The sequence below is a fragment of the Aplidium turbinatum genome, chromosome 6 (assembly GCF_918807975.1).
Source record: "Aplidium turbinatum chromosome 6, kaAplTurb1.1, whole genome shotgun sequence".
NCBI lineage: Eukaryota > Metazoa > Chordata > Ascidiacea > Aplousobranchia > Polyclinidae > Aplidium > Aplidium turbinatum.
The window spans coordinates 24,530,326-24,543,868 of NC_137477.1; the positions used below are offsets into that span (position 1 = coordinate 24,530,326).

Here is a 13,543-nt window from a genome sequence, read left to right on the forward strand (position 1 = left end):
CCCCCCCCCCCACTTTGATTTACGCGCTTTCGAGGCCCCCCAATTTGATTAGCGCGCTAAAATTTACTGCGGTGAAGTATTTTCCTCTTGTATTTACATAACTGAACACTGAAGTCTACAATACTTGTGCATTTTTGCAAATTGTAGTTACTCCCTGCAGTGAATTTACATGCCTCATTATTAAATGTGATCAACTTTGCTGAACCATCATTGTAGCCTCTAAAGGTAACGATGATAATAAACCACTTCAATTCCCTGATACCAGTTTTTTATTACCATGAATCTGAGTTTTTTCAAGCATGCATAGTCGCATAAACTCTTGCTAAAGGGTCTATTAACTGAAAGTATTGGTTTATTAACTGCAAGCGAACCGCACGTCCTTGTAAGCTTGTTGCTGAGGAAGATAAAAGAGCAGCATCATCTACTTCTGCTTCTTGATTGTGGTCATCTTGTTCAACAACATCTTCTGGAAGTGGTTGTCCACGTTTAACTGCATAATTGTGCGGACAGAATACTGCTATTATTATTACCAAGGAGTTGCTGAAATGTGTCCGCAGTGGAACGCGAAGACACCTGAAGCGTTGCTTCAGGACACCAAATGACTGTTCGATTCGAACCCGTGTGTTAAATGTGACTCCTGTTGTATCTTCGTTCCCTATCGTTGGCTGCGTTCAGCACTGGCGTCATTATGTAATGCTTACATGCATACCCACTGTCTCCTAACAAGAGACCGTTTATTTCATTGGTTTCGAGTCTGTCCTGTATGACGCTGTTTTCAAAAATTCTGGAGTCATGAGTTGACCCAGGCCATCGCGCAACAACATCCGCAAAAATGCGATCTGCTGTGCAGATTGCCTGCACATTACAACTTAAGACTGGTCAGTAGCAGTCTTAACTTTTGAACATTTTGATAAGAACTTAAGTATTGCTTAGTCAAAAGTTTAGTTTCTGCATACAGTTTTAAGACATGATTAGTACTTAAGTAGTTCTTATGGCTAAGGACAGCTTAAGTTTAGTTTCTACATTCAACCCTTAATTACTCAAGTAGCCTACATTCATTACGACACTTTTAATTGTATTTTTTGCTGGTGACATAATTTGTTAGTTTCCAACTGTTACTTTGTAATTGCACAGTAGGCTAGATCCTTCGAGGCAACCCCAAAGGCTGCATGAGCTCGAAGCTTTCGAGCAATTGTTTTTTTCGGTATTTTTAAGTTTTTTTTCAAGGTTGAAAGGTTGAGTTTTTGAAACTTTATCCTCAGAGTAACAAAGTCTTTGTTAGGCCATTCTTGGCAGTTTCACCAACTACTCAAAGTCGTCACTTACTTCTGCAAGTCCATTATGGCACTATACGATTAAACAATCCTCACTGAAAGTGGGCTAAATTGTGAGTGTGATGAGTCAATTGTGACTGACTGTATCTGGCAGATGTTGATTTAATACATCAGAGTTTGAAAGCTTATATTTGCTGCAAAGAAATGTCGAAAATACTCAACGCCTTTTTGCATTCACGTCAACCAGGGTTGTCTTTCAACGTTGATTCAACCTCTTCTACAGCTAAATAAGGTCCATTTTAAAGAAAACAAACTGTTGTCAAATATAATCTAGTGAAATTTGATGACTTTCTGTGCGGTGCCGATGTGGCATTTGTTGACAGTGGAAGCGAACCGGAGGGTGTAGACAGTTTCGGCAGTGGCACGTTTCGTGGGGTTCACATTGACCAACATCAATGTCTTGCTGTTACCTCCTAAGCTGTCCATGAGGAGGAAGGTTAGCTTGGAATTCCGGAATGGGATGTGACTGTCCTGGAATCGCAGTGAAAACAGACTGTTGTACAACACTTCATCTCAAGGAAAATTTACTTCAATTATCGATGTGGAGGCAGGGATATCTAAAGAAGGGGATATGAAGGCTCAGAGCGATTGCTGATTCTCATGATACTATAGAAGGGCGGTAGTTGGTACCGCGTTAAACATGCGGTTCTTTTCAAAATTGCAGAAAGTTTTGTAGTGCAGATGGTACACTCAGCTACACAAGACAGTTAGCAAGTGTTATGTAGAACATATTCAAAGAATACTTGTTTGAAAAGACAGTTGAAAGGTTACCAGTTAGCTGTTTTTTTGACAAAACCTTTGCATTTGGCTAGGTGTAAAGCAAGTAATGCGGGTCGTTGAATTAACAAGTGATTATGGGCTTTCATTAAATATCCATACCTGGTGATAATAATACAATGCAGGTTGTCATAACAAAGTTTATTAAATTACTATATGTGCCAATTGTCATTTTACCATAAACAGAGATTATTTAAGATAAATAGAAGCCCTTCTATTGTCAGGCGTAATAAAAGCCTTCATATCCCCTTCTCTAGATATCCCTGTGTGGAGGCAGGGTGTGAGGGCGATTGCGGCACTTGGAGGTGAATCCTGCCACCCTCGGTAACGGGGACATCGCCGGATTAAAACTGGACTACTACTACTATACTCCATTCTAAATGAATTCAAAAGCGAACAAAGATGCATTGCAGTAACTTAACTATCATCTACCAAGATATCAGGACAACGGATGAACAAACAAATTAACAACTTGGAAACCCTGGGAATAACAAAGGAAAGCTAAAAATGAGGAGAGATGAAATTGACAGGGAATGCGCAGTAATCAACTGGTAGCAAGACACACATTCGAATAAATTGGCAGGAAAAAGCTTTCGCTGCAGTGGGCTGCCGCATAGCCTACTGAAGGTTTGTGCCAGGGGAAAAGCATTGCGAGAAGCAGCCATGGCCATTAACTAATCATTCACATGCCTTGTCTGGCGTCAAATTAAGTAAACAGCGGACGCGTTATTTAGGGAAGGGGAGTTTATTTGGCGTTACCCCTCTAGAAGGCAAACTTGTTAATCCAAGTCCCAATATAACTCCTTCACTGACAAGCTTGAACTAACCGCTCACCTTGTTTACCAGAGCGGATATGACGTTGCTTACCTTGTTTGCCAGGGCGGATATGACGTTGCTCAGCTGCGATAGCGATCCGTTTATCTTCTGCGCCTCCAGGAGCCTCACTCCCTGAGATCCGGTTTCGGCCAACCTCTCCGACCCCGCCAGGTCGATCAGATTCAGCGACGCTGAAGTGACGTAACACCATAATGCGTCATTATCAAATAGAAAGAAACTTAAAATCAAATTTAAAACCTCAGTTCCATTGAACTTTGATCAGCGGGAAAGATTAAGTTAATGTTTATTTTGTCGTAGCCAGGCTTACACCCGATGGTTGAAGATTTAGATTAAGTGAACGGGAAGGCAAGGAAGCCAATCTTCATATCCACCTCCAGGCATGCCTTTAAGTGTCCTGCCACAGACACATCCGCATGCTCTTGAGCGGTGTCGAACCGGCACCTTTTCGATTGCCGTAACAGTGTTCTCACCACTCGGCTATGCAGCCGACATTAAGTTAATGAAGCCATTTCTCTAAACTTTGCCCCAACTTCTACTGTAATCATATCACCAACTGCTTTGCTAAAACATAAGAGCGTGCTTTGGAGGAATTTCGAACCGAAAAACTTTCGATTATCAACGTAGATCAAAATATATCGAGTGACTACCTTTACCTGGCACAGCGTATCTGCATTGAAGCAGATGAATTTCACCTTCAAGCTTTCCAGATGTATGTAAAATTACCAGCCCAATTGCCACTGCAAAGTAGCGTAGCCCAAACGTCACAAGTGTTGAAACAAGACCAAAATTGGACAAATACGCGTAAAAATATAATCACGATCGAAAAAACTTTGCTGAAAATCGAACGAAACGAAATGACAAAAAAACTCGACTGCTAAAATTTTTCCGCGATTCCAAGACAAAACTAACAACAGTACTGGAAACCCTGCTCACCTTCTATGCCGTTGATGAATTATTTGCTTTGATCTTGAGCATGAAGACCGAGTGGGATCTAGACGATCGGTCGTTCGCGTTCGTCGCCGCGGTAGCTCGCTTCTTCTTCGACTGCGCCAACAACTTGCGAACCTACGAGACATTAACGAAGTAAATGAATAGTAACAGCGTAGACCACCAATACTGTAAAACACAAGTACTGTATAACAAATAACAATACATTCACTGTATCGCTGTGGTTTCCAACACTTCAGTCATGGATTATTTTCAATGTACTAAAAGCCTGTGGACCAAAACTTTCTAAGGGCGATTTTTAATGCTGAAATTTGTGTATTTTTTCTGAAATCAATTCAGTCGTGAACCCCTGGATGTCTGTGAATCTCATCAGGTTAAAAACCACTGGCCAAGATTTAATAAACACAGCCTGTAGAATGTAGATTGTGCTTATTAAATTCCTGGATAAGACCAAGAAAAACAAGGGCGTCGAGCAAGCAAAAACGTTTCTCTACCAATTAAAGCACCACACTAAAATGCAGAAACACGAACTGTCCAATTTGATGAGGGACAGAGATGTTTAGAGAAACTGTCCATGGTATCCAGATGAATGCACACCAGCCCCACCTGACTGAAGTTGTCCACAGTATGCTCCGTCAGATTCTTCACCCAAACCCGTTGCTGCTGGCCAGACTTTCTAACAGTCTTGATCTCCAGCTTCTGCGACTCGCTGCCGTTGGAGAGAAGATCTTGCAGGGTCTCCCGGTAAATTTCGACATGTTGGACAGCTAAGGAGTACTGGAGAAAAACATCGAAAATGTATGTTCCAATGTGATATGACGTTTTTAGATGGGGAAGCACCACAACAGCCATATTGCGTATTTCACACCAAACGTGGATGATAAAAGCAAGCCCATCGAATTATATGACAGTTTGAGAACGTGGCATCTGTGAATAACGCCTTTAAAACAAAAGCAAGCGGGTTAAGCAACATAAACCTGTTTTATACAAAATTTCTGGAAGGTATTTGTTGTTTCTTTCAAACCCGAATGCAACTTGTATTGTGTATGCTCTTGAACGACCGAGTATTGTACTATACGATTGCATTAAGCAAGCAAATTTTTCTAAATCAATTTTACAGAAGCAATGAGTTGATAAAGCGGAGCGAGCAAGAATTATGTTTGTTGTAAAGTGATGTCACAATGACGTCATACCTCCCAATCGAATTTCTTTTTCTCCTCGCACTTTTGAAAGATCAGTCTCATCGCCCTAGGGATGATGCCGTCCCCTCCCCCCTGCCCATCATCCACTCCCTCCATTGTGTACGTTTTGCCTGGAAACGAGACACATGAGAATGTGGTGTACAAAAACACATGAAAATAAAGGTTAAGAGAACGTAGTAGTAAAAGTCCGTAAAGGCGTAAAAGAATCGAGTAGAAACTAACCGGCGCCTGTCTGTCCGTATGCGAATATGCACACGTTGTATCCGTCCATCGCCGACTCCACAAGCTGGGACACTTCAGCGAACACTTGCTCCTGCGTGCCACTCGCATTGAACACTTTGTCGAATGAATACGTGAGGAGCTTTTTCGTTTCCTGCAAGTCACTGACGTCATGAGGAGCCAATACAACAGTGCAAGAAAAGTGGGGAAAGCATCTAAAACTGCCCCCTCTATCAAACAAAGAGTAGGATCGATAATTCGATTGTCAACACAGTGCTAGGCAGGAAAGCAACGAGCCAGACTTGCATGGTATGACATAGACCTGCCGGAAGAATAATATAAGATGATAATGATAATTGATAACATTACACAATAAATAATTTGTCGCCTGTACCAACAGCACTTGCAACAAGGTTGTGCTACGTGGTACCCGGTCATTTGGTCGACAGGACGATGGTCAACAGAACGAATCGATTCATTTTAGGGTTAGGGTTAGTTGACTAACCTTAACCCTAACCTAACCCTAACTCTAAAATGAATCGTTCTGTCGACCTAACCTCCTGTCGACCAAATGTCTGTCGACCAAACGACCGTACACCGTTCTACGTCACTTACATTGACGATCGCAAGAGACTTGTCATCGCTCCCCGGGAAGCCAATATGGTCCATTGGGCCAAACTCAGCTTCTTCTTTCTTCGACAAGGGCCTGACCCGGCAAAATACCCGGATATTGCCCTACGTCATTGATGAGATAACAATTATTATAATTATTAGTTGCGTCAGACAAAGCTGTCCAGTGTCCATATCCAAAACAATAATACACAAACTGCAAACGAACAAAGGTCACAGAGAGCCACTTTGGATGTCGTCAGTTTAAAAGCACATTAAACAGACTATCTACTGTTACAAATTTACACACAATGAGTGTTGGAAGAATTGAAAGTATTCAGAACAATAAAAACAATTAGATGACATCAGGTCTGATATAAAGTGATTTGAGGAGTGAATGCAATGGTTGATAAACAAAAACGGTTATAGGTGAATTGTTCGTAAACAATTGTTCGTAAACAGTTGTTCGTAAAATTAATTCTTTGTAAATCATTTCTTCGTGTACATCAATTGTTCGTATCAGGTGATAGGTCAATTGTTTGTCAACAATTTTTCAGCTGTTACTCAGGGTCGCCGGAAGCGAGGGGCATCATGGAGGGACAGGGGGGCAATGGTGCCCTTTTAAAGTCATGTAAGCTGCTGCACATTTTGCAATATAACAATTTCTGCTATTCTCTTTTAGCCTAATTATAACACAAGCCAACAAAAATTTTTTGGCACAAATAAAGGTGAGAGTCATTTTAAAGTATTTCAAGGCCCTTGATTTCGAAAATGCACTTAGTTTTTTCGAATTGGCTCTAGTTTTCGAGATATTCGACAATGAAAATATTTTTGAAATTGTTAATCAAAAGCTTTCAATCAAAAGCTCAAAATAATATTCACAGCACAAATTCTGCAACACAGTCGGTTACATCATTATAACATAGCATGATGTCCTTCTTTGTATGCCGGACACTTGTATCATTACTCGATAGTGAGCTGATAGATGAGCATTATCGCTATAACTTATCTTAAAAGTTTTAAAAAAATTGGCCTTTCAGCAACAAAAGTGCCCTTTTTCATAATCCTAACCCGTGCAGGACATTTCCTTTGAAAATGCTCAAATTTCCAATAAGTAGTTTCTTGCCCTTGTGCGTTAAGTGCACTATAATCTTTGTAATAAAGCTGGTCACCATACAAAAGTTTTGGCTTTCCTTTTTTGCTGCCATTCTCAATCAGGGAATCTACAGTCTACACTCTGTCTGCTCGTCTACAGCACGTCACATCTAGCACATCTCTAGCATACGCTACCCTAATTAATTGTTTGTAAAGAATTGTAACTGTTTTACGAACAATTAGTATTACGGTCAATTGCATGTACGAAAAAATGCTTTACGAAGAATTGTGTTACGTAGAATTAATTTTACGAACAATTGTTTTACGAACAACTGTTTACGAAAAACACGTCCGACTCCACAAAAACATGTTTTTCCTCAATAAAGCACCAAGCACCTTCAATTCCATAACAGCGTTCTTTAATTGTATTCTCTCTGTCTCCGATCGATTTAATTCTTTTTTGAGACGACTAATCTCACCCTGGTGAAAACAATAAAGCGTAAACAACTCAATTTATCACAATTCGGTCAAGCTAAGTTTTGTGGTGTTATTTTTGTCGTGGTAGATTCCAAAAATCTTAGGTGTGCACTAGAGATGTCGATATCAATATTTTGGCCGATACCGATATCACATTTTATGCCGATACCGATATTTTGGCCGATACTTTAGTGTTACAATAAGAAGCAATTTTGGTATTTGCAAGGAATTATATCAAATGCTAAGTTTTACCTTATTTGCATAAAACCATTAAAAGACCTGCCTTGAAATAGGCTATCATTTTAATCTGAGAGAGAACTCTCAATAAATACACCCAGGTAAATACAACCATTAAAAGACACAAACAGTAAAATTGGTAGTTTTTTCAAGAGTGACGTTGTCATATCCAAGCTAATGTCGGTGGTTGAAGATTTAATTAAAGCGGACAGAGGCTAAGTCGTATAAAAAATAAAGAGCCTGAAATGTAGATACTAAACTTCTGTTTGGCAAGCGTTTCGAAAACTAAACTGTTTTCATCGTTAGTACTACTATTAAATGAAAGCAGTCTCAGGTGCCGATTGCTAGCTTTCAAAACGTTTGCTGAACATGAATTTAGTATCTACATTTTGGGCTCTTTAATTAGATTGACTTGGCGTTCTATCCACTTTGCTCTGCTACCTACATCGTGTTTTATGAAAACGTTTAGTTTTCTGCCAGGTACGTTTGAGCTAAAAGTATCCTTTGTCGTGAGTGCAGCAAGGACAAGCAACCCGTTAAACAAGCAGGACTCATGACTCTAACTAAAATATTCATACTCTTTCGTCGCTTTAGGAAGAAAGCCGCCTACCTTCAATTCCATAACAGTGTTCTTTAATTGTTTTCTTTCTATCTCAGATCGGTTAAGTTCTTTTTTGAGACTACTAATTTCACCCTGGTGAAAACAATAAAGCGTAAACAACTCAATTTATCACAATACAATATATATCCATATCCAAAACAATAACACACAAACTGCAAATGAACAAAGGTTACAGAGAGCCACCTTGGATGTCGTCAGTTTAAAACAGGGGTGGGGAACCTGCGGCCCGCGGGCCGAATGCGGCCCGCGTAACTGTTCTATGTGGCCCGCATCAAAATTTCGTAAAAAATTTTTTTTTTTCTTTTGCAAAAGTGAAATCATTTGAAGCTAAATTACCTGTGGAAAGTACAACTTGAAAACAATAACACCGCACATTTTCCTACCTTGCAAGAGCAAAAGCTTTCTACAACAGCCAAATATAGGCTACCCATTGCCTATGTATGTGTCAATCTTATGGAGACATTTAATGCAAGATTTTTGGACATAAAGAGTAAAGAAATGGAGTTAGATATTTTTGCCTCTCCTTTCAATGTGGTTGCAACTGATGTTCCTAGTAACTTCCAACATGAAATAGTAGAGCTCACAGAGTGAGGGTACGTTGAAAGCGGTGTACCAAAACATTCCACTGCTCAACTTTTATCAACGCTACATAAATGATGATGATTTTCCAGTCATGCGGAAACATGCTTTGAAATATGTGTCTCTGTTTGGAAGCACCTACCGTTGCGAGCAGTTTTTTTTCAAATTGAATCTAACAAAAAGTCGGCTTCGCTCCAGACTGACTGATAAAAACGTGGAGATGTAGTTAAGAGTTGCAACATCTTCCCTGTCAGCAGACATCACACGACTCACCAAAAATAAAAACTTTCAGCCATCCCACTAGCTGTGAAAGTGAAATAAATCATTGTCTACTTCGCTGCATTTTTTTATCTGTAAATAAAACTTCGAAATTTTAATGGCCCGCCTGTGTTATTTCTCATTTTATGTGGCCCGCAATACTAAAAAGGTTCCCCACCCCTGGTTTAAAACCACATTTAAGAAGCAATTTTGGTATTTGCGAGGAATTATATCAAATGCTAAGTTTTACCTTATTTGCATAAAACTATTAAAACAAGCTTTGAGTTGGCATAATTTATTAAAAACTCAAGAATCCAATCTCAACCGCATTATTGTGTCATATACATAGTAGGTATTGGTAATGAAAGGCCATCGTAATTGAGGACTGGGGTATAAGGGAAGAAACATTACAGTACATCATGATTGAGGTTTCTGAAAAGTTAATACAGTAAAGGGATTCCGCATGCTCTCCAAATAGGCTATTATTGATAATAAGATGTACAATTGTACATGTAAAATGTAAACCAAGTCATTTGTGTAGTTGTACAAAAACTATTCGACAAGTAGGCTAATGTGCAACCTAAAGGCGCTTGTTTGGTTGAGAAGCTTTTGCCAGGCCAAGACTACCCAGGTACCAAAAATGTGTAATTTTGCATCGTTTTTACGTTGCTAAACGTTTAAAAAAAACATGTAACTTGGTTGTTTTCAGTAAGCTGGTTCTATCAGTTTGTGATTTAATTTCCACCTTTCGTTGTAATAAACTCATCAAGCTTAAACAATGTCGGAGTAAGTAGGCTGCGCAATGAACTCCCACAGTTATCACCACTTGCTGCTGACAAGTCAAACAATATCTATGTCTTTTGATGTTGCCGATTTGTGTCACATTTTTGTGTTGTTTTTTTTTTTATAGTGATTGCTCTTCGCTATTTCTGTTGCGTTACTTGGTGTAGTGTAGCACGTGTCATCACGCACCTCCATCTCTTGACGACAGCGCAGTGTGAGTTTGTGGATTGTCATTTAGTACATATCGATTAATGGATTATTTTGTTCCACTGAACTTCAAAGTCAAAACGTATTTGTTTACCACCACCACTAAACCACTTGTGACGATCGAATTTGTTAATTTTAATTCATGTTTAGATGATGTCACGTCATTACGCCGATTTGAGATATAATTTCATTCATGACGTCGTGTGGATGAAAAACTTTTACAAGTTTTATACTATGCTGAGAGTAAAAAAGAAACGCAAATGATAAATAGGCCTATTGGAGAAATTGAGTCTCCTTCACAACTTAAGAATCGAACAACACAAAACTGCCGAAACAAATTCTAGTGCAATTCGCTATTACCACAGCGAACTCGCAGCGTCAGGCTGAACAGGTAGTTAAAATCTACAATGTAAAGTTACTTCTTTATTTTGGCACACTTGTTCCATCCTCTGCTTTACCTCTTCAGCGACCGGATGCTCTTGGAGGAGCTGGTTGAACTCAGCGACATGTTCATCATACTTCGCGGGTTTGCATCTCTGTGCTCTAGTGTCAAGACCGTCGCTGTCTCTGGAACGAATTGTTAAAAAACAACATAATATAACGTTGACAATACATAGGTTGGATTGCCATGTTGGCCATACTAGAGACGACGCCCAACATGATGCTAAACAAAGTTCCTGTCAAATACTGCACAATGGAGCCCGTTGATCACAGTGGATCGGCTTTGAATGTGCTCACAAGATGACTGCAGAGGTGATACGGGCATGTGTTGATAAGGACTCGTCCAAACATGTGGTTTGAAGTTAATGACAACAGAGGAAGATCGAAGTTGAGTTGGAGAAATGATGCGAAGGGAGATACATGTAGCGTTGGGTTGGAGATATGCAGTTGGGTGATTATTGGTGGAAAGTTGTTTCGAGCAAAGCAGCCAATCTTCGCGCCAGGAAACGAAAAAATGAAGTGGTGTCCGACACTTCATGGAAGACCACGGCACAGGTAATTATTAACATCAAGCTCTACTACAATTTAAGATACATGAAAAACATATTTCGATTAGTAGTAGGCCTACTAAGTAATCAGTACTGAATGTATTAGAAAATCTTTGACATTGCTGAAACACTTTCTAAAACCTGCGCATGCCAGGCGAGACGTGACAGCAGGAACCACGGGTGGAGACTCACTCTTGGCATGGAAAAAAGTAGCGCCTCTCCCGCTACTTTGGAAAATAAATAGCGCCGCTACTGCAGCCGATACTCCAACTGAAAAGTAGCGCCGCTTTCGCTACTCTCATCAAAAAAGTAGTGCGCTACTGCCCACCTCTGCATATTATACGAGTATATTTCGATTCCAAAAGGTAACCGGGACTTGGCCAACTCATCAGCATGTCAACTTATTTTCATATAAAATGCAAGTGAAGTGACATGGTGGCGAAGGGCATACGTCGCATAGAAGCGTGGTTTATGGTTGACCAATTCAGCTCCAGTGCTAGCCTAGCACATAGGATAGCCTATATTGAACAAATGAGGAAATTCAATACAGACTTGAAGTAAACAGTGTTTCAAACATGCACAAGGTCGTGTATTCTAGTACAGCAGCTGGAAGCAAGCATCACAAAAAGCTCTCAGTTGAAATATACATTTTAAATAATATTTTCAACCTGGCGTTCTCACCAAAGTGCATTAGCGGCATCGTGTTGCTCAAGTTTTGGTTCATAATCGACATCGTACTTGAGACCTGTGGAATAAATGGAAATTTTCATTTGCGAATTGAGCAACTTTTGAAAACTTATCAATCTTTTGCTCTGTCTGAAAAAATGTTATTGCAGGAAACCAGGGAGCATGGACCAAATTATTTCTGTTTTTGTTTTGTTTTTTGCTATTTGTTTTTTGGGTTTCGTGGCCGTGCTAACTACTGATATATAGCCTACTACATGATTTTCCATTTAGGCACGGTTTAAACCTTTCAAGGTTTTGCCACCTTTTCCCATTCATTAACGTGCTGGTAGTGTTACGTCGTATTTTTCCGTCTCCTTTTCTATGTGTAACAACTAAATTCGGATTCCCTAAGTAGCACCTGGCAACCCCTGCTGTCTTACCTCGAGGTGTGATCGCCACTAGAGATGCAGCGAACCCAAAATTTTTATCCGCACACCGCACCGCAACTGACTCATCTATCCGCGCACCGCACCGCACACCGCAATTTATCTGGAACTTTGACACTGCACCGCACCGCACACCGCAAATTACAAAATTAAAAAAAAATATTTTAACGAGTTATTGTTTAGAAAGTCAATTGTAGGAAAAAGCATCCATGGCATATAACTGGTAACCTAGTACCAATACAGTTGTGCACTAATTGGCCAGGCTAACCAGATCATATTCTCTTATCAGCAATGCATCTAAGTTCTAAGACATAATACAAACTAAGACAAATAGAATGTTCCTGGATCCAGTATCAGGACTTTTGAACACTTTTTGTAAGCAATAATGCAATTATAATGCCAGTGGCTATATGAACTACACACACAAGAGTAAAACTTATAGCCTGAACTCACTGGGCTAACTGATATAGTAAATAATGCGGTAGTTGCGCTAGGCCTATAGCCTGGTAACTGAGCTTATCAGCTAGGCTACTAACCAAAAACATTCGTACAGCTTCCCTGACAAGCAAGCCCTAAAACCCTGTCAACTGCAAGCCATTTGCAATTTGCATTTGCATAGCTTTCCATCTTAGGGTTTCCGAAGGGAAAAATAACTGATCCGTGTTTCCAATTTAAATTTGAAGTTTCATAGCTGATTCTTGAAAAGTTGAAAGTTTACGTTTACGAAAGTTTAATTTCTTGAAAGTTTACGTTTACGAAAAATTAATTTCTTGAAAGTTTACGCGGCAAGCGGCGCGGCTTTGTCATTTCAACCTTCCACGCGGCGCGGCACGCGGCGAAAAAGTCAAAAGCGGCCGCGTACGCGGCGCGGCTTGCATCACTAATCGCCACGTCATAATTGCATTTGCGACTTTACGTTCGTTACTACGTTTCTTTGTTCTTTGAGTTTTGTTAAGTAGCAGTAGGCTACATGTAAAGATCAGCTTAACGTTTACAGCAACTGTAGTTAGCGACTGGTAGTTAATTCGAGCTATTAACGGTGCTGCTATTCTTTAGTTGAATAAGAGTTAGCCTACTGCGTTAACGTACTGTGTTGTTGTAGTCTGTGCAGCAATTTCATCTGTCGTTGCCGTTGGCCTATGTGGCCAAATCAGTGATTATCACAGTTCACGGTAAGCTTAACATCCTACTGCAACCTTTGCGATAGACTAGGCCAATGTGAATTTTAGTGTCAATGGTTAAGTGTAATAAGTACCTC

General features: G+C 40.0%; 1 protein-coding gene across 1 annotated transcript; it reads right to left on the bottom strand.

The window, feature by feature from the left end:
- Positions 1-1,444: 1,444 nt before the first annotated feature.
- On the bottom strand, positions 1,445-12,684 carry LOC145772030 (carboxy-terminal kinesin 2-like). Its single transcript, XM_082583839.1, is given in 12 exon segments — positions 1,445-1,805; positions 2,979-3,118; positions 3,641-3,647; positions 3,882-4,013; positions 4,503-4,673; positions 5,090-5,208; positions 5,321-5,471; positions 5,933-6,052; positions 7,418-7,501; positions 8,346-8,429; positions 10,604-10,751; positions 11,855-12,684. Coding segments are annotated over 11 exon segments (1,236 nt in total). The 5' UTR covers positions 10,631-10,751; positions 11,855-12,684; the 3' UTR covers positions 1,445-1,604.
- Between the last annotated feature and the right edge of the window lie 859 nt (positions 12,685-13,543).